Source organism: Apteryx mantelli, chromosome Z (assembly GCF_036417845.1).
Source record: "Apteryx mantelli isolate bAptMan1 chromosome Z, bAptMan1.hap1, whole genome shotgun sequence".
Taxonomy (NCBI): domain Eukaryota; kingdom Metazoa; phylum Chordata; class Aves; order Apterygiformes; family Apterygidae; genus Apteryx; species Apteryx mantelli.
In genome coordinates this window covers 59865967-59886523 of record NC_090020.1, presented here as the reverse complement: position 1 = coordinate 59886523, position 20557 = coordinate 59865967, and the positions used below count along the sequence as shown (strand labels likewise).

The 20557-nt window shown below is 44.2% G+C and overlaps 1 protein-coding gene across 1 annotated transcript; it reads left to right on the top strand.

Annotated features, from left to right (window-relative positions):
• Window positions 1–920: 920 nt before the first annotated feature.
• On the top strand, window positions 921–19876 carry GCNT4 (glucosaminyl (N-acetyl) transferase 4). Its single transcript, XM_067316269.1, has 3 exons — window positions 921–959; window positions 6242–6449; window positions 18403–19876. The coding sequence occupies exon 3, from the start codon at window positions 18404–18406 to the stop codon at window positions 19769–19771; it is 1368 nt and encodes a 455-aa protein (XP_067172370.1). The 5' UTR covers window positions 921–959; window positions 6242–6449; window position 18403; the 3' UTR covers window positions 19772–19876.
• The last annotated feature ends 681 nt before the right edge of the window (window positions 19877–20557 follow it).

Below are 20557 nucleotides of genomic sequence, written 5' to 3'. Positions count from 1 at the left end.
CTTTGGCAGGCGCTAGTTGAGGAACTGGAATATTCCAGTGCAGAGGGGGCTTATTTCAGTATAAGCAGTGCTTTAAATCCAGACCCGCAGCTTCTACTAGGTGAATAAAGCGGCAGCCGCCGCCACGGCCGCGTTCCTGCGGCGCCCAGGTGCCGCCCCCGCGCCGCCCGGAGCCCGCTGCACCCGCGGAAGCGGCAGCCCGGGGAGGGGAGGGGCAGCTTCGGCGGCTCCCTCCCAGCCCGGGCGGCTGCACGCCTCGGCTCTCGCCCGCTCCTCTCCTCCGCGTTTCCTCAGGGCAGCGCTGCCCCCGGCAAGGCTCCCCCGCCGGGGCACGCAGGCGGAGAGCGGCCACGGCCAGGCGCCGAGGCACTGCCGCGAAGGGCGAGCGCGGCCGGCGGCCCGAGGGCGCAGCCGCGCCGCAGTGGCTTGAACCCGCCCAGTTTGAGCCCCGTCCCCGGGCGGTTCCCGTCCGGGGCAGCCCGGGCCCGGGGCACCGCGCGGTCTCGCCGCGCCTCGGCTGTTGCAAAGCAGCAGTTTAGTCCTGCGCTTCCTCCTCTGCCTCCCCGTTTTCTCGATGGCAGCAGCGGGGCAGGCAGGTCCGCGCCGCTGGGCTGCGGTTTGCGCGGGGTTAGCGGGCGGACGAGGGGCCGCGAGCCCGCCGGAGCGGCGGCGGCCGCCGGCAGGCCAGGGCAGGGCAGCGCAGCGCTGCCGCCCGCCGCCGCGCTGCTCTTCGCCAGGTTGCCGGCCGGGCGGCGGCCCCTCCTTTTCCCCCCACGTCATGGGGTGCCGCGGCCGCGCGCGCACACACACACACACACACACACACACACACACGCTCGCTCGCTCGCTCGCTCGCTCGCTCCCACCCCCCCACGCTCCCGCTCCGAGCGGCGGCAGCGCGTCCTGCCAGCAGCTGCCGCCCGCGCCCGGCCCGGGACGGGACGGCCCCGCTCCGCGCGGTGAGTGCGCTGCGCTGCGCGGGGAGCGCCGGGCAGCGGGAGCGGGGCTGCCGCGGGGGAGCCCGGCGCGGCGCGGTGCGGTCCGCGGGGCGAGGCGCGCTCCGCGCAGCCCCAACTTTTCGCGCGGAGAGGTGCGCTTGGGCAGCGGCTCCTGCCTCGCCGCTTCTCCCGCGCCTCCTCGCACGGCCGCGCCGCTCCCTTTCGCAGCCGCGCGTCTCCGCGTCGCCCCGCGGCTGGCGCAAACTTAGAGGCTCGGGCAGCGCTGCCGCGGCGGAGTTTGGAGAGGAGGAGGAAAAGGGGGCCGCCGCGGAGGGGCCGGCGGGCGGGCGGGCGGCAGCCGCTGCCGCGTCCCTCCGCGGGCGCGCAGCGGGGAGGGGTCAGGCGGGCGGGGAGCCGCCCCGCGGTGGGGCAGCGCAGCGCAGCGCAGGGCAGCGCAGCGCAGGGCAGGGCTGCCCGTCCGCGCCGGCCCGGCGCTCCGCGCTGCGCGTACCGCTGGGGAAGGAGCCCGCCGAGCCCGGCGCCGCGGACGGCGGCGCTGCCTGCGGGCGGGCGAGGGGAGAGGGGTCGGCGTCGGCGGGTGCTGCCGGGGAGCTCCGCCGGAATACGCCGTGTGTCTGCAAAGGGACTTACGGGGGAATTTCACGGCTCGGGAGGGAGGGAGGGAGGGAGGAAAAAAAAAAGCGCTAGTGGTTTAAGCGGCTGCCGGCAGGTGTGTGCCTTGGCTGCAAACACACGCTGCGAGTGCACCTATAGTCTGCTTCGCAGTAGGTGTGCACAGCTGTTAGAGCCGGAGGCTTTTCTTGAGCAACAGCAGTCAATTATATCAACTTAACATGTGGTTTTGTAACGAAACGAATTTGTTATGATGTTGGCTGAAGTTTCTGATGTTTTGTCATCTCTCAGGAAATTGCTAAAAAACGTACTGTTAATCTGTTGCTTCATTTAATACGCCAAGTACACCTACTCTTTTTTCAGTATAGGAAGAAGGTATTTTTTCTTGAGGGGAAATGAAAGTAACAAAACACTGAGAAAGAAAACGTATTTCCCTCAAGAAGAGAAAGTAGCAGTTTGTGCCTCCTTATGGGGTGAACCTGACTGACTGGTCCCAGAGGAAAGCTTGTGGAGGAGACTTTAAAGGGAGCTTTCCTTGAGGTTTTATGTAATATGGCTTTGGAGGTTAGTTATTCCAGTGTGTCCCACCTGTGGATGTGCTCCCTTGAATGTCCCCTAAGTTGTTCTAAACATCTAGTCCATAAATCAGCATGTTAAAGTAAATTTCCTTAACTCAGAATTAAATGGCTTAATTCCTTTTTTTTTTTTTTTTTTTTTTTGCTAACGTTTTTGTATTTGATAGCCTGGAAGGGAAATGGCTGAGTGGGAATGTGGTAGATAAACTTCTCACTGGAGTGAAGGTGGTGAATCAGGAACAGTTGTTTGCTGTTTTTCAGAACAAGATTACAACAGTCAAATGACACTAAAAGATGGAAGATACAAAACAAGCAAAGAAGGCGTTCTTTTACACGATACCCAGGTTAGCCGTAGAATGCTTTGCCCTGCAGTCTTTTGGATGTCAGAAAATTTACATGGATTCAAAAGCAACTGGACAAATTCCTGGAGGAAAAGTATATTGGCCACTCCAAAATAAAAAGATGTAGCCCCATGCAGGGACTTTGTAAACTTCTGAGCCATAATTGGAGGCTGAGAGAATATGTGGAGAAAATGTTGGGATGTATTTGCACTGTTTCTGTTTTTTCTCCTCTTCCCAAGCATCTGCTTTGGGGTATTCTGAGACAACATCCTGGGCTGGATGGGCCCTGTATGTGGGATCTGATGTGCCTCTCCTCTCAAACACATAGCCTTTCCAAGACAGTCATTGAAAGGGAAGTGAAAGGCCACTGTATTTGTGCACCTATGACTTTTGGTCTTATCTGCCTGAGACTGGTGGGGTTTGGTCCAGCTTTTGTGCATTTCTGTATATGCTGTCCACCTGTAAAGGCATTTAAAGATCATTAACAACACTGTCTAATGCTTCTTTGATGCCTGATTCATTAAATGGGCAATTACAAAGGACTACAACTTTTTGAAAAGCAGTAATGGTGGTAAGGGAATCTTGGCTATCCTTGTTCATGTTGACACAATGCTTGTTGTGCTGAGATTACAGTGGGAATGCGGGAAAGGGGACTGGACACTGAGGTCCACTTGAATTATGATTGCCTGGACTTTCTGGATGATAAACTGTATGGCACATGCTATTTGTTGGCTTAATATGAGCAAATTGTGCTAGTTAGCCACCAGACTGTCTGTTATCATCTTTAAAGTGGCTTATTGGCTTAGACTAGATCTCTGAAATTCTTTAGAAGTAGTCCAGGTGACTCAGGAAGAGTTAACCAAAGGTAAATTTCAAAAAGTACAAAGGGTCAAGCCAGATGCCATCATTAGGCATAAAGAAACTGCTGAGTGCTAATGTATAGGATTCAGAGAGGCCAAGAAGATGTTAAACTTTTGTTGAGAACAAACATGTGAGTCCGAAGGTTGTTGGTCACACAGATCTTGTCTATCTGTCAGCTGATTAGCCTGGCCAGCTATGGTTGAGGGTGTAATTGGGTGTCCACGACATACAGTAAAATTTCAAGAAAAATATTTATGAGAATGGTTCTTCCTTGTGTTAGTTGTATGTCAATTAACAGAACAGAAACAGAGCATTTTCAGACTTCAGCAGAAAGCTTTCAGGAAAGGTAGATACAGGCAAAACAGAGATTTTGGAAACATGTTAGCTGTTGCTCAAAGCTAGGAATTGAACACTGAAGAGGTACTGAGATAACAGCTAGGCCCTTATTCTTGGTAGTTACTCTGTATGTACGCAGCAAACAATGCAACTTTAGGTAGAAAGATGGTAAGGAGTGGGAGCTGTCCTGATGCATGATCTCCAGGCTGTCTGTGGTGGAATATGTTTGGTCTGGTTAATAGATGGTGCTAAAAGGACTTTAGCTGGAGTTTGTGGTGTCTGCCTAGCTATTACAGCTACAGAAAGGCATGAAAAGTCACACAGTGACTATTTAGTATTTGAGGTTTTCCAAAAAATATCAATAGGATAGGAACTAAGAGATGCAGCAGATGAGTCACAAAAAGCTCATTTCTGGAACATAAACTGCAGGGCACCATATCTGGCAAGGGAGATAAGTTTTGTATAACTTGTCAACAAGTCAAGCCTCATCAGATTTCTCACTGAAAAATTAAAAAAGGAACAACAGTTCACAGGGATTTGCAACGTGACAAAATGCTATGTGCAGGTCTCTCTACTTCAAGTATTAGAAGGACAGCTGTGAAGAAACTGGAGTTCTCAAATCACATTATGCAAAGACACATACTTTATTAAGTAGCCATTCCATGCCCCAAATGACAGAGTACAAATCAGCCCTAATCACTGTTGAAAGACATGGATGTCCTTATGCTCTGTCTTACTGTTTAACAGTGATATGGCTTGCCTAATATGTCAGGAAGTTAGCCCACAGGCCTGGGCAGGATTCACTGACATTAATAAAGAACCTTTTCCTTTTGGATTGATGTATGCAGAACACGATTGATCTGCATGCCTTTTTGTGGTGCAGCATTGTTTGATGGAGGGCTTTTTGTATGTTTGTTTTTCAGGCAGGGAAGAGTTGGCAGCCCAAATCTTATGTGGAAGTATCACGGTTATCTGAAGACCTTTTCTGATTTTGCATGTGCTGGGAGCTTTTATCTTGTAGGAAGTTTCTGTAATCTCTGTAATTTCCATGTTCCTAAATTTTTATCAGTTAATAATATTGATACGATTGTCAGCTGTTTCTTCCCCCATGACACCACAGAGGTGTAAAGTTGACCCTGGTCAGCCACTGTCATGCTGCAGTGTGTTTGATGCATACAGGGAGCGCCAAATGTTAAGCAGGAATTTGGACACTATTCCTGCCCTACGAATTCACTGCACTAGGTCCATCAAGCTATGTCAGGATTGCTGGTTCCAAGGGGAATTTGAATATTAGAGAATGTGTGGATCTGCAGTACCCAAAGCTCTCTTTGGAGATTATGAGAGTCAGCTATGTCTATTCTGGCCAAATGGGAGAATGATGCATGTATAATAAGCTCCATAGTACAGAGATGTGCAATTTATAAGTCCATATGAACTGAAAGGCTGATGATGAGCACGAGGTTGGTATGCAAAATACTTTGGTTGAACTCTGGATGGAGAGGAGGAGAATTCTTTTAGTCTTTGAAACATATAAATACTTGTAAGCGTCTAAGAAGTACAGCTACTGTGCTCTCCTCAAGGGAAAATACTGTGATACTTGTTTGTGGTACACACGAATAGTACAAGTTATAGTTCCTCAAATTTCTTTATAACCATTAAACATGTGAAGTGTAGTTGTACAACAAAAATATGTTTCTCACCATATACAAGACATCGTATACCATATAAGGTACTTGTATATGCATGATCTTGCAATGCAGATCATCTTATCCAAACAAAGTTTCAAAAAGTATCACAAGGACTATACATATGATAAGGGTAGCTGAAATTTCTGGTCTTGCCTCAGTAATGAAGCTATTTTATCCTGTGGAATGAGGAAGGTCTTTGAACGTGAAGTCGAAGGATCCGTGAGACTGAAACCAGCCGATTCAGGAAATGAGCTCTCACCCCTGTCTTTGTGGCTGATTGAAGATCACAGGTAGCACGTTCTTACTGAAGCCATGTCGCTGGGACTTCCGGCTACCAACACACCATGTGAATGAAGGCTCCAGTGAACGGAGAGAGGGCCCTTGGCCTCTGCTAGAACAGGTCCACTCCGCCTGTAGCTGGCCTGCAAGGGCCCAGTGTGGATCCAGCTGAGCTTGCTAGCTTGGGCCCTGTGTGTCACCTCGTTTCTGTTGGTGTGTCTGAGAATGGAAGCTCATCATAGCAGCTTTGTAGGTCCAGTGTACTCTACACTTCCCCAGCTGGCTTGTGAAAATGCTGTGTGAGTCTTGTTTTCAATAAGGCTTTCAACACAGACTCATCACATCTGGTGCTTTTTTCCCTCTCCACAAGTTCTGTTACCCTGTTGTAGAAGGAAACTAGGATGCTTTGACATGATTTATTCCTTTTGATTTTTTCCCATCTTCTTGGTGCTTAGAAATACTATGTGAGTAAGCATAATAAAGATATGTGCTTATTATACAGGTATTGCCTTCTGTGGCTTATCATACAAATCTTCAATTGTCACTACTTTTCAGCTAACATTTTATACTTTTTTTTTCTATCTTTGCAGGCGATAATGTTGTCCCTGCCACTTATGTACATACGGCTTCATACTCGCTTGAAACACAGATAAACCTGAGTGCTGTGGCTACCAGCAGGATGGAGCAGGCAATCAGACTTTGTTTAACCACTGAGTTGCTTGTACCTGTGTGGTTCTTCTTGGACAAAGCATCCTAAAGAATTTTGCAAAGGAAAGATATTAAAGCAAAGTCAAGGAGGTGGGTCTGAAACTTAAATGGTGTTACTGATTTGACAACTTGAATTGTGAAGACTTTGACTTGGGAGGAAATGACTTGAAGTATGTGATTTACAGTTAGGGTTCACAGAAGAGCTTCTGCAAGGAGCTTGGTAGAGATGTGAAGTGATTACCAAAGAATTGTTTGGAGAAATGGAGAAACATATTCAGCTGTTAACTGCAGCTTTTCTAGAGCACTGTGCAGTTTTTCCTGCCTCCCTTTCTAGCAGGAAACTTCCACCTCTCTTACACTAATCCTCCTTGCCAATGTACACAAGTTCTGGCCCTTGGGGCTTGATTTTTATGTTATGCAGCAGTTTGGGGGTAAAGGTTAACCCTCACTCCACCATATTATTATTATTGTTTTATACTCTCACATGGGTTGGATAGAAGCACTAAAACTCTAGGTTGCCCAAACTAGCAGAGAGTAAACTCTATTTACCTGTTTGTTTGTTTGTTTGTTTGTTTTATCTGACTCCTGTCTTTATGGTGCATTGAAGTCCTTAGAAAGTGTAAATACTCCCATCTCTTAAAGTCAGGTCTAGAAAACTTAAATACTCAACTTCTAAACAATCAGTCTTGAGAGTTTCTGTGACTGACTATCCATGGGCTTTCTAAACAGTTCTTTGCTTTAATGGAGATGCAAATCCTCCAGCTGGCAGGACAGAATAGTTTGGGACATACCAAGGGATTTGCCTAGACGTTCTTTTAGGCCTGCACCAGAACAGCGTCAAGCAAAAGTTTTTGCAAAGAACTCCAGATTAGCTGGGGATGCAGCAGACCCAGGTTCACATCTCTCTTCTGCTGCTGTCTTCTTGCGTGACCCAGTGCAGGGAAATGCAAGTCAGAAAATTGGGTGGAAAAACAGACAAACTCAATAGAATCAACTTATCTAGATTTAATGCCAATAAAAAGTACTCCTACGAAGCTCTGAGATCACTATCAATACATAAATTTGCAATGAAAATAACCAGCTAGCAGCAGTATATACTAATACATGAATAAATTAACTTTCCCAGCTAGCAGCATGAAATAATCAACTAGAGATGAGAGTTTTCCTCAGCCAGGCAGTCCCCCCCCCCCAAAAAAAAAAAAAAAATTGCTTAGCAAAACTCATCACTACTTTTATCCTTTCCCAGCTTCCTGGGAACATTGTCTCTTCTACCTCCCCCAGAGACCTATCAACTGACTTGATTTGTATGGAGTAGAGGGAAAAACAGAAGGAACTAACTGTTTATTTCTGCAAAGCTGTTAATGGAAGCAACCAAATTTGCATTGCTGTGAGGAGCAGGAGTGTATTAAGCAAACAGAGATCTTTTATCAGGGAGAGAAGAGAGGAGGTCTTTTCCCAAAGACTTTTTGCCTAGAGGACAGAGAAGTATTCCTGTCGTTCCTGCTATTAGATGGTAATACTGTTGGTTGTACTGAAATACACTATATCCTGGTTTTCAAAGAAAAGTGTAGATACTGGTTTTGCCTCAGGGACCTTTGAGGGATGGAGGAGTAGCATGTCAGACAACGCACCTGTTTTGCTGCTCTGTTTGCATTTTGTTTGAATGCTGCCTACTTGAAAGCACCTTGTTGATCCCTCTCTCCATTCTCCTCTTTCATCATTTCCCAATTTCTGTTCTGATGCTCTTACTTTTCTCAGCCTCTGTTCCCTTTTCTTTACAAAAATGATGAATGAGGAGCCTGGTTCCTGCAGTGCATCTACAGAAGCGCTTTTGCATGCAGTGGGCACTCTCCAGTTCCCCTGCATCTGCTGTGTCTGTTTCCTTTCACAGACTTGCATTCAGACCTTACCATTTCGCTTAACTTTCACTGTGTGGCAAGCACCAAATCATGTTGCCCCACAGTAATATTTTCAGTGGGTGCTATGTATTTCAGACACACTGAGGAGAGAGTATTGCCTACTTACTGCTTGAATTTTCCAAGAATCCTTATTTTGGGAGCAGCCAGTGTGCCTTGCGACTCCATGCTCTGGTATAACCACTGCCAAGCTGACCTGGCATCAGCTATGTGGATGAAGAGCTGGTTCCTGCCAGCTGTCCGTCTGGCATGGCACCAAAAAGCATTTGCAACTATTGAGAGCCACAGGCCTCTCAGATGGGTATCACCAAAGTGGAAAAGTAATATAAATTAGGTAGGGATACACTTTAAGGGAGTTTGTGGCTTTTGTTTTCCTGTATCTCCACGTAATTGGAACTTGAACTCTAAATTGTATTTACTCAGAGAACAAGTAGAATATTCTTCAGAAAGGACTGGCAGAGGATAGAGTAAGAGGGCCAGTGGATAGTAACTGATACATATTTTATGTTCCTCAGGAAAGTTGTAATACATTGATTATTGTAGGCAGACACATTATGAACTTCCTTAGATAGCTCTGCCTGGGCACTCTGCTGCTGACTCTGTTGCTTTCAGTGCTGTGCCTGGACCTCCTTCCCTCTTCCCTGGGCTGTACGTTGCCAGCCTGTTCTGAACAGAGAACCCTGTGGTGTCAGCAGACAAAAAACACCCTCTGAAGCAGGATCTTCACCCTTCTGCCAGTGGAGAGGCTTCCCATGCGTCTCAGCTGCTCCGACTCTGGGCTTCCCATGAGGGACCGTGGGTGGTTCATGACAGCTCCTCCCTGCTGGGAACATCCAGAGGGCTTGTGGGCTGTACAGATCTACCTGGCAGCTTCCAAGGTTAATGGCTGAAGCACTTGCATTTAGTGCAGTACAAGCTATAACAGAAAAGGTGCAATGAGGAAATGGAATAAAGTGCTGGGGAATTGCAGAATTCTGTCTAATCTCAAATAACCTGTGGTAGATGAGCTCCTAATAAAGCAGGCTAATTTAAACAAAGAGAAACTGGAAATGCATCCACAGTGCATAGGAAAGGTTGGAAGAAGGGTGCACAAGTAACTTTTGTGCAATGACACATTTGCCTTCTCAGACTGGTTAAACCAAACTTCTAATCCGGTACTTTTTAGGCCTGAAAATTACACATGGTCTTGATCAAAAGTAGTTTCTGAACTCTCGCTGATTTCTTGGTTGTCTTTGCTCTGCAGGAGTTTTTGCTAGATGAGGAGAAGGCAAAAAGAGTGGAAGTTAAAATGGTAATATCCAAAGCTCTTTGATTTTGGGTTAAAAAAAAACCTTGAATAATGTGGCTGTTACTTTAAAGGAATAGCTATTTGGAAATTGGTTAATTCACAAGCAGGCTGTTTCTAATGGCCATACATGAGTCATTTGCCAAATAGGAGGAGAGGCTTCTGAAGGGGCTGGGTCTGATTCTTCAGTGATGGAGGGGTCTGGTATCTTTTTGCAGCAAGAAAGGCAATCGGTTTTCATGGTCTTCCAATCTGTACCGCTGATAGCGGGATATGAGAGGTGACTGATTGTGTGGGTTGCCAGTAAGACTTACTGTGCAGGACAAGAGGAACGTGAAAGTCAGTAATTTGTTATTGCTGCAGAGTAAAGGGAGCTGCAAACTCCTTCTGTACAAAAAAGATGTTGGCATTGTTGAGTTATAAAGACTGGGATTTGCTGTTACTCTGTGTACATGCAGTTTATGGAAACAGAAATAATACTGTGAGGAGCAGCAGTAAAATGCTAGGCTCTCTCAGGGACTTAAGTCCTCCATATGTAAATCATTAGGATCTTAATAAAGTGGAAACATGCCTTCAAACAGAGATGCAGCACAAGCTCACAGCCTGTGAGTTTCTCTCCTCTGCCAGAGGAAATCTGTCCATTTCTGTAGGTTGTTTAAATTCCTGTTTAACCCTTTCTAGTAAGGCAATCTCAAAGAGAAACAAAGCTCACTGATAGAAAAGCTGTGGGTCCTCAGTCAGAGCAGGAGGACGCTGGCAGTCTCGGTTCTCCAGAAGTCCTAGACTCTTACCAACCTGAGCAGTTTCCAGGCTGGCCTTTCTCTGTAGCTCTTGAACGTCTCTTTTGAGCTGCTCTGCCTCTGCAGAGGAATTATTGCTGTGTTAGAGCAGATCAGGGTCTGCTACAGTGCTGCTAATTGCTAAAATACTTCAGATTGGCAATCCCTTGACTAGGCTGTGCCACTGTAAGTGGAGCTGGCAGAGCTTATGGCACTGACCCAAAAGCTGGGCGTCCAGTCTAAGGCTGTTGTTCTGGCTCTTATAGTCGTCGGGGCAGTGACTTTCCTGGGGAAGCCTCACCCAGTCCATCTCACAGCCCTTCTGCGAGGAGTTCATTGCTCTTTGCAGTTCTTTATACCTGTCCACTGACTATGGAGGGAGCTCAGATGCTTGGTCTGACAAGCATTGGGCAAGATGAGTCACACATGCATAGTACTATTATCAGAAAATAGGACAAGTTCTTTGCTGTTTTTTTTTTTTCAAATCCAATTCAAAAGCCATAATTCAATTTGAAAGTTCTACAGGTAATTAAGTTCAATCACACTGATTTTTGGTACCTGCCATAAAATATTCCTAGAAACTGTGTGATAATGCCAAGCAGTCCACTGGAAATAATGTACGACACCACAGTATGGGTATATGGTTTCTCATGCACTAAAATCAATATGAGTGGTACTTTAAACTAGGCTTTATTCTGAAGGATTACAAGTGGATGTAGGCCTTGTAACAAATGTGGTTCCCAGTAAATTAACTTGCATGCTCCATGCTTGCAGGAGGGCTCTTTAAAGCAGAAATTTGCCTTTGGACATCCCGTATAATGTACAGACTCAGCAGGTTAATATCTGACTGTTTTGTCCCTCCTCCAACAGGCAGCATCAGCAGCTCCTGTTTTTCTTTCCAGGGCTGTGAGCTTGCACAAAGTGGGGACAGTGATTTTTCTTTACTCATTTTTGCCTTCTAGAGGTCTACTTTCCTCCAGGGAAGAGATGTTGGGCTAGGTGGGAGGTATCGTATGCTATCCCAGACTTGCAGCTCAGCAGGTGAATCATGCTGATTTATTTGTCTGCACAGCACCCAGAAAATGCAACAGTTTAAAAGGTCCAGTTTTGCAGTGATTTAATTAAAACAGTGAAACTTCATGTATGTACACTCGAGACTAATTTAAATCTAGTTTACACTGATTGCTGTTATTATTTCCACAGCATCTTAGATATTTGATGTTGCAGAACTATAAATAATACAAATTAAGTAATGTGGGAGAGTTACAAACCTGACCCAGAGTGACCTTGCTACTTCTGTAATAGTGTGCTGTGGCTTTAGCCAGTCTTTTTAGATCAGAATGTGATAAAAATGATATAGTATGCAGTTGAAACTGCAAGAGAGCTTTTTAGGCAGGCAGATCATCACTTCTTCCTAGACTTTGTCTTGGAGACCAGGATTACCACTACTACTTTTTACCAATTTTTGACATAAGGGAATGATTTAACATTTTTTCAGCCAATTTTTTTATTATGAAAAATGCAAATGAAGAAATAGTCATTGCTCTTATCCAGCATAGTTTTGCCAATAATCTATGCTGAAACATATGCTGGAACTAGATGATCTCCAGAGGTCCCTTCCAACCTCAGCCATTCTGTGTGATTCTGTGAAGTCAAAACATGTATTTTTGCTATTTCTGATATACTTTGACATTTTTCCTGCTCAGAATTGGATCTCTTTAGAACTTTTTTCAGTTTTGTTTAAATTAAAAATCCTAAGATAGAAAATGTTTCTCTCAAGTTTGAAAGAAATATATTGACTTGAGGCAAAATGGTTGGGGTTTTTTAGAAGTGCCAGTGTAATGAAAGATCACAGTTATTCACGTAGCTTACAGAGTGGGAGTTGTAGCCAAGATATTCGGGATCCTCAGACTGCATCTGATGTTACCAGCACACCTGATCTTTTCTGAACCCTTTTAGGGATAGCCATCTAAATTTCCATATTACGAAAGGTACAATAGAGCCTTGCTATCAGTCAGAACAGTTGTAATTAATGTCTGTGGTTTGTGACTGAAAGCTTTTAGCTGGACCACTTCTCAGCCACCACTTTGCTCTTCCACCTGAAGCCTGAGCACCTACAGATGGAATTTGCTCCTCTTCCTAATTACTTAATTCATTTCTGTACAGTGATTGAATCTTGAGCAGTTGCATGGCTTTATGAATAAAGAAACCTTCAATACAGCAATCTTTGCAGCCAGGGGCAGAAAATACTCTTCAATTAAAAAGGCTAAGAAGCTGCAGTGTGTACTTGGGGGATGGATACTTTGCCTTCATCCATTTTCTCTGAATGTAAGCAGCAGTTGTGAAGGGAGAGCCTCTTTTCAGAGATTGTTTTTGACTTGCATTATGGGGCTAGCAACATGGGAAACAGGCCTGTAAAGGCCTAGAGCTCATGCACTCTTTGAGCTACTGACAGTGAAAATTCTCAAGCATTTCTGTTTGCAGGAGTCGGGGAGTGGTAGGGACAGGATGGTGATGTTCTCCTGGCTGGAAGGGCAGGCATAGAAAAAAGTGAATAGTCTGAGGCTGTGCTGTATTGCTGATTCCTGTCTCTTCCCTCTCTCGACTCCCAGGAACAGACTCCTGGAGCCAGGATTGCTCCTGGATTAGAGTGGGAAGGAGAGGGGGTGAAGTGAGGTGCTGTGGGTATTGTTTTCTTCTGCTAAGTAGGTGTCCTATCTGATACACATCCCACATGCAGCAGTCTGTGCTCATGACAAATCTGGACTAGCCATTCCCAAAGATGTATTTAGAGAAGTCCACAGAGTGGGTATCTGGTACTGTGTTGAAGTGCTATGAGTCTGTCAAGCTAGAATTATAACTGATTTAATGCTTTTTTTTTCCTCCCAAAAGAATCCTAAAAGCAGGTTTTAATTTACCTATAATTAGCTTTTCCTTGGGTTTCACCTTGCAAGCAGTTAACATTTCAAGTGGTTACAGCCTCTCAGTAGAAATTCAACATTTCTGTGTTATAGTAACCGTATAGTAAAAACCATTAGAGAAATAGCCACCACATCAATTTGCCTCTCTGGCCCTGTAGGTGCTGTTTATTTTTACCTGTGTAAAAGTGCTCTAGCACAAGCTTGGTGTCAAGTGTGCTATATGATTTACCCAAGCAGGTAACCTATGTATGGTGTACAGATGCAAATACTGCTTTTCATGTTTATGATGTGCCTGGTGTAGGGGTTTGCACATTTTTCGGTACTCTGCAGCTTTTCCAGCTGTTAATTTGTATTTACAGAATGCTGGAATAAGATTCACTAAGTGGCAAGCAGGAGCGACAATTTTTACCAGTAAGACAAACTCCTATACAACTAGCTGATAGCAGCAAGAAGTGAATATTGAGGTAACAGGTCTTCTACGTTTATTCCCTGGTGATCCATCTGTACTTGACTTCACTTCCCCAAACCTTTGCTGTGCTACCCAATATGTACATATGTATACATATGCATACACATACATATATGTATTATTCCATCTGTTTGTATTTCCATATTAACTGTCTCTTTCCCTGTTGCTGTAAGTCAGTTGAAAAACCAAGGTCTAATTCTAGTTTTGGTCCTTATGTGCATTTTCTAGTACACTTCTGCTTTCTGTTTGGCCTTCTTCCTTCCCAGTGCTTCCCAGCTTCTTAGCTGGCTATAGCTCTGTTCATAACTTTCAATACTTTTAGTATTCTGTCTGAGTTCCTGAGACTAAGGAGCAATCACTGCAGGGGAAGGCTACAGTCCTGCTTTCTTATGGGCTTCCTGTCAGTTTAACTATGTTAACCATAAGTTACTCTGCTGTAAGGTAAGTCAGAATCCAGTTTGCTTAGCTAGTGTTTGAGGAAAAGGGAAAAAAAGTCTATGCACTCGTTTTATGGGTTTTATAGGATTTTATGGGTGTTGTACAAAAGCTTTGGAATTTTTCTACAGCCTCCCAGAGGATAAGGTGTGCACACTGAATTGGCATGCGTAGGGTGGAGTGGAGCTCCATTGCCCACTTGAAGAGTGTAATGTATTTTCTGGTCCTTCCCCAAGCCCAGTGTCACTGCCCTAAACAGACACAGCTGAGCCTGGCTTGGAGTGCCTTGGAGGTAAGGACTGAGAATTTGAATTTAAGAGCAGCAGGCTCAGTCTTCACTCGATCCCCTTTGGGAAGGTTTGTTCTCCTAGCTTAGATGAGCACAGCTCTTGCACTCGGGAGGTGGGAGGCTGTCGCTGACCTCTTTCTTGAGAGTGACATTCTTCCCCTCTGCCACTTTGTACCTCTTTTTGTGTAATTGCACTGTTTGCAAAAGCCAAATGATGTGAAGTGTTTGAAGGCGTATAAAGCTGCTCAAAACAGCTTCTTGAAGGGAGGAAAATAGAGAGAGAAAAGACAAGATAGAGAAATATGCCAGTGGAAAACCCAGCCAGTCTCTGGGTGGAATACAGTTATTGCTGTCATGGGTCTAACTAGGGTTCACTATTCTGATCCAACAAAAGATAAAAGCAGATGCAAAGAACGGAGCAATGGTCAGAATAAAAGTTTTTGTTGGTAAAAATTTCCAGTCAGAACCCTTAGCAGCTCGTGACTGCCTTATGTCATGATTTCAGGGAGTTTAGCCTTCTCTCTATATTTACGTCTTGGCTAATGTAACTCTGGATACTCCCATTAGCCAGCCAGTTGCCTAATTCTTTCTTGAATCCTGCTGAGTCATGGTCTTTCAGATACCTTCTGACAGGCTATAATTATGTGTTGTGTAAGAAAGTGTTTCCCTCGTATTTGTTTCATACCTGTTTTCTTTGAACATCGCTTGTTCTTGCATTACACACACAAAGGATAAATAAGAACACCCCATTTATCTCCTCTGAATCAGTCAGTACTTTGCATCCTACTCAGTAAGTCCCCTGATCAGGTTAGACACCGTGAGTGTTTATATACCAGCTGTGCAATATGATATGGGCTGCAAGATGTGATCAGTCTCCCTTAATTTCTTCAGGAATCTTCTCACATGCATATAGAAGTGCAAGTGCAAACATTTTACAAAAGAAGGCAAGATGGCAATGCCATGCTCCCTTCCTAATATAAAATTCTTATGCAAGAGAGGCAACATTGATCCTGCATATAGTAAAATTTCTCTGATGTTAACATCAGAGAAAAAAATATTCATGAACAACATAACGAGAGGTGACGCCTGGGCAGTGCTACCTCAGATAAGGCTCTTCTACTGCCCAGGCGTGTCAGGTCATTCCAGGTGAGTCCGTTATCGCCTGTTGCGTGCCATTCATTCCCCCCTGCTCCAGGGAGAACTGTGTGTACAGCACTATGCTGTGTCTGGGTGCGGCTTTGTTTTAAGTGCTGCATGTGTTAAGAAACAAGAGCTTTGCACTTGGATCAAAAACTGGCGAGTGGGGGGGACCCTTCTAACCTTCTAACCCTTTGTGGGGACCCTTCTAACCTGAGAAATTCATTCCATAGTCTCACATAGTTCCTCAAGAAATCCCCATTTCTTGCAGAAACTATCTTCATCCTCATTTGAGGCAAACTTTTTGTGCCTAAAGAGCAGAGTTGTTGCCCTTATAACAATGACTGATGTGCTTGGCCTGGCTGTGGAGTGCCTAGACAATGTAATGTCTAGATAATGCAAGGTAATGACAAAGAATATGAATTTAAAGTGATAAGTCTGTGGATGGAGCAGGAGGGACAGCAGGGTGTTGGTAGTGGCAAACTGCACTGATGGAGAGATGTTACAGTGCTTAAGGGATGGGATTTAAGGGTTCAGTTTCAAAAGGCCCTTCATGCATGGCCTGATACTGTCTGAACCGCTGTGGTGATAGTGATATAGCTGTGTTATAAAAACATTGGTATGAATGGAGTATGGATATTGGTCCTTCACTCATCAACAGTAAGATGGAATCCTCAGTGCCGTCAAAGTGATTTCTTGCATGTCCTGGTCTGACTCCAGATTGTACCAGACTCCAGAAGTTTAGATTAGTTTCAAATGGGTAAGTGTGGCTTATTGGCTTTTTTGTTAATTTGCCTAGGAACGGAAGGTTTGATGTTAGATGGTAATTGGCTAGAACTGATGTATTTAGATGTTTTGGGGGGAGAACTAATGAAACAGTTCAGTCTTCACAGACTGAGTTCTGATTGTGCAGCTACAGCTTGTGAGACCTGACATTTAAAGATACCTAAGTTAGTCTCACGGTAAGTGTTGCACGTGCAACTCAATACTTGATTTTACATGTAGATGTGGAATCTGCAGACACCTGAGCCTCTTCTTGTGGTCCCAGTATTTTTCCCACTTAACGCATCTGTAAAACTGAGGAAAGGGGGAAGGGAAGACCAAATATTTGGCTCATTTTGTTATTGTATGTGGAAGCATAGCTGCTACTGAAGTCAGTAGAGTTGAGGAGAATATGACACAGAATGTTACAGGTATTTGCATTACACTTGTTGCAGGAATTAAAGGTGAAAGACTGTGCTGATCCATCCAAGCACCCAGCTCAAATGCTGGGACTGACTGGGGGCTGTTTTGCCATGGCATTATCATCATTTGCCTGACTTCAGGAACCTCGGAGCGCACCATGCTCTGTCTGTGCCCCCTATCCTGCATCTGACATGAGGGAGGTAGGGAGTGAATGATGTGAACAGATCTAGAGACAAGCTGTAGGCTGTCTAGGGATTCTCCTGTTGTTGAGACTATGTACCATCCTCCTCAATCTTCTCTTTTCTTTGCAAATACCTATGTTGTTACTGAACTTAGCACTCTGTTTTGAATTGAAGCCCTTCTGGTCTTGTAATGGCATTGCATAACATTTACAGCAGTTTAAATGTACACTTCTGCTGATTGTGCACTTACAAAATTTCAAAACCAATAATAAGTCTGAACATAAGCTGGCAAAGTGGGCAGGTATTTCCTTCACTTTGAAACAGCTCTTTTTCAAAAGAAGATATTGGAAGTTGTTGTGCATGAACAGTTCCATTAAGAGAGAAAATAGATTTTAAACTGATGTTGCACCTGGATGTGAATTCTGGTCTAATTTAAATTCAGTGGTAGCAACAATGCTGTTTGCATTCAGCTTGTAAAAAGCAAAACTGCATGGAAACAGGATCATTGTATACAGCTTTCATTGCAGTAACACCTCATTTGGAAAGTTGCTACACAGAGATGTATATTATTAAATACCCTGTTGCATAAAAAGGGGGACCGTATCTGTGCTTTTGCAATCCACAGCCCAGAGTTGCACCACACAGCAGAGAACAGGATAATGTGCTACTGCTCACTGCTACCCTTCCTGCCTTTAAGTTATATACTCCCTCCAGTGGATGGAAGTGTTGTGGTTTCATCTCTCTCCCTCTTCAGGACAGGTTAGCATCACTGCTCAGAAGTCTGGACACAGGTCTTCGGACATGTCAGACCCTGTAGGAGAGGATGGGAAGGAAGTTCATTTTCCCCTTGGACGTGTTCATGGCCCAGCCCCAGTGCTAGAGACAATGACAATGCTCTGGCTGACTTTTAAAGCTTTCAGTTTAATGCTTTATTTTTAAAAATACTAATACCTACCATTAAGCATGCATTCTCTGCAGACTCACAAAAGATTCCCTTGCTACTCCCATTGGATTCCTTGGAGTTACTCAGAAGAATAAACTCTCCTTCCTACTCAGAGAACAGTCGTGTTTCTGCCCAAGAGGGGTTTGCTGTACCTCAGTTGGTGGCTCATAAGAAATAAAAAAGGTTTGGAAAATAAACAGTAGGAGTCTTATTCCAACACACTTATTCTGTTGGATACTATCTCAAATCTGACTTGTTTTCTTGCCTTCAGTCAGCTAATTTTGAGTAAGGAACTACTCTTTGCCAGTTTTTGAATTAACATGAATATGAATAGTGAATATTTAAACAGAAGAAACTGTTTGCAGACTGCCAGTGCCCTGTCCTGCTACGGTGATATTTATGCTACAGCCAGATCAGTGTGCTCATGTCTTTGTTAGAAGCTGGATTGCCTCTGATGTATTGTTCCTGATTTAAAATAAATTATATCTCTGTCTTCCTACAGAATGAAGAGACATAAGTGTCCCTACAAATGTCCCACAAGAAAGAAGATTCTGATCCTCTGTTTTACAGGGTGGCTGCTTGCACTGCTGAAACTCCTCCATGTTGAAAGACTCTTTTTTCCACATAAGGGCATTTATTTGGTTGAGCACTTCTTAAGCACTTCTTCTTATGTTAGAAGCAGGTATTCCAATCTTAGAAATGACTTCCATTATGAAATTAATTGTTCTTCTATATATGAACAAGATCCCAGTGAAATTGGCAAGAGTTTAGAGATAAGAAGAAAAGTTATAATTGATTTAGATGATGAAGACATTGTAGCAATGACAAGTGATTGCCATCTGTATCATAAACTTAGGAAATACCACCTAAAAACTGTTTCTCCAGAGGAAGAGAATTTTCCATTAGCCTATTCTTTGGTTGTTCATAAAGATGCAGTAATGGTAGAAAGGCTTATACATTCACTGTATGGCCATCAAAATATATACTGCATCCATTATGACCAAAAAGCAGCAAAAAGTTTCAAATCTGCTATGAACAATCTAGCTAAATGTTTCCCCAATATTTTCATTGCATCAAAACTGGAAACGGTGGAGTATGCACATATTTCAAGGCTGCAGGCAGATTTCAATTGTTTGTCTGATTTGATGGACTCTTCAGTTCCCTGGAAGTATGTTATTAACTTGTGTGGCCAAGATTTCCCTTTGAGGTCGAATTTCCAGTTGGTCACTGAACTGAAAAAACTCAGTGGGGGAAATATGCTGGAAACTATAAAGCCAAGCAGTAGCAAAAGAGAACGATTTACTTATCACTATGAACTTATGAAAGTGCCTTATGAATACATGCAGATGCCTGTGAAAACCAACATTTCCAAGAATCCACCACCCCATAATATTGAGGTTTTTGTAGGCAGTGCCTATTTTGTTTTAAGTCGAGCATTTATTCAATATACCCTTGAAAGCTCTCTCGCAAAAGATTTTTTTGATTGGTCAAGGGATACTTACTCTCCGGATGAACATTTCTGGGCCACTCTTGCACGTGTTCCTGGGGTCCCTGGGGAAATCCCAAGATCGGCACAGGATATAACAGATTTACAAAGCAAAACTCGTTTGGTGAAATGGAATTATCTTGAAGACCATTTGTATCCCCCATGCACAGGTACCCACCTTCGCAGCGTGTGCATCTATGGGGCTGCAGAATTAAGATGGCTTATGAATTATGGGCATTGGTTTGCCAATAAATTTGACTCCAAAGTAGACCCTGTCCTAATAAAATGCTTGGCAGAAAAACTGGCAGAACAACAGAAAGAGTGGGTTCACTTATCCTCTGATAGCTATTTTCTGCATAGAAGTTCTGTGAATGTCTCACTATAGCAGCACTGTAATCCCTACTGCCAGTACTGTGTACTGTTACAGCACAGGGCCTGAAGCTCCTCTGCCTTGACCTACTGCAGAATGCTAGCAAATTAAATGTTCATAAATGTTCATTCTGCATAAAGTTCAGGGCTCTGGAGAGTTGGATACCTGGTCATTTATTTATGAAAAATCATGCCTTTCTGATTAACTGTTCTCTAACTTGCTACAATAATCATGTAATTGTTCTACAAGGGGATTTTTAAAGGATAAGGTTTGCTTTTGGAGGCTCTAGCACTGTCTGTCCTAATGGAATATTTCAGAAATGTGTTTCACATTCAGTTTGTTTTCATCTGTCCTAAGAAACATGTCTGTTTGCTTGGCCCCTTTTTCTTCACTTTTCTTTTCCTTAAAGGTTTGAAACAAAGACCTCTATATCTGCTGCCACAGGAAAACTGGAAGAGCCCAGCTGCCAGACAAAACTAAAAGAGAAAAGTATGAGAACAAATGAGGCATGTGGCCTGACTTAGAGACCTGAAGTCCCAAGCTCCCCATTTGTGGGTGCTAACAAAGGTCTTTGCATTGTGAATATGACTGGATGATATAAGGGAAGAAAAATCCTTAGGTACCACACTACAAGTAGTGTTGTTCTCTCTTCCCAGCTCATCTCTGCACTTAGTTTTTCCCTCTGTGAAGTTTGTGTTCAGATGCTGTGCCATACCTATGAAATTGATGGTGATTGCTTGAAACAGTATTACATACTGAAATCCTTTGAAAGCAGTATGTGTGCCTCCTAAGTGCAGTTTC

Coding starts and splice junctions, on each gene's coding strand:
- GCNT4 (XM_067316269.1), top strand. CDS start 18,404: ATGAAGAGACATAAGTGTCCCTACAAATGTCCCACAAGAAAGAAGATT.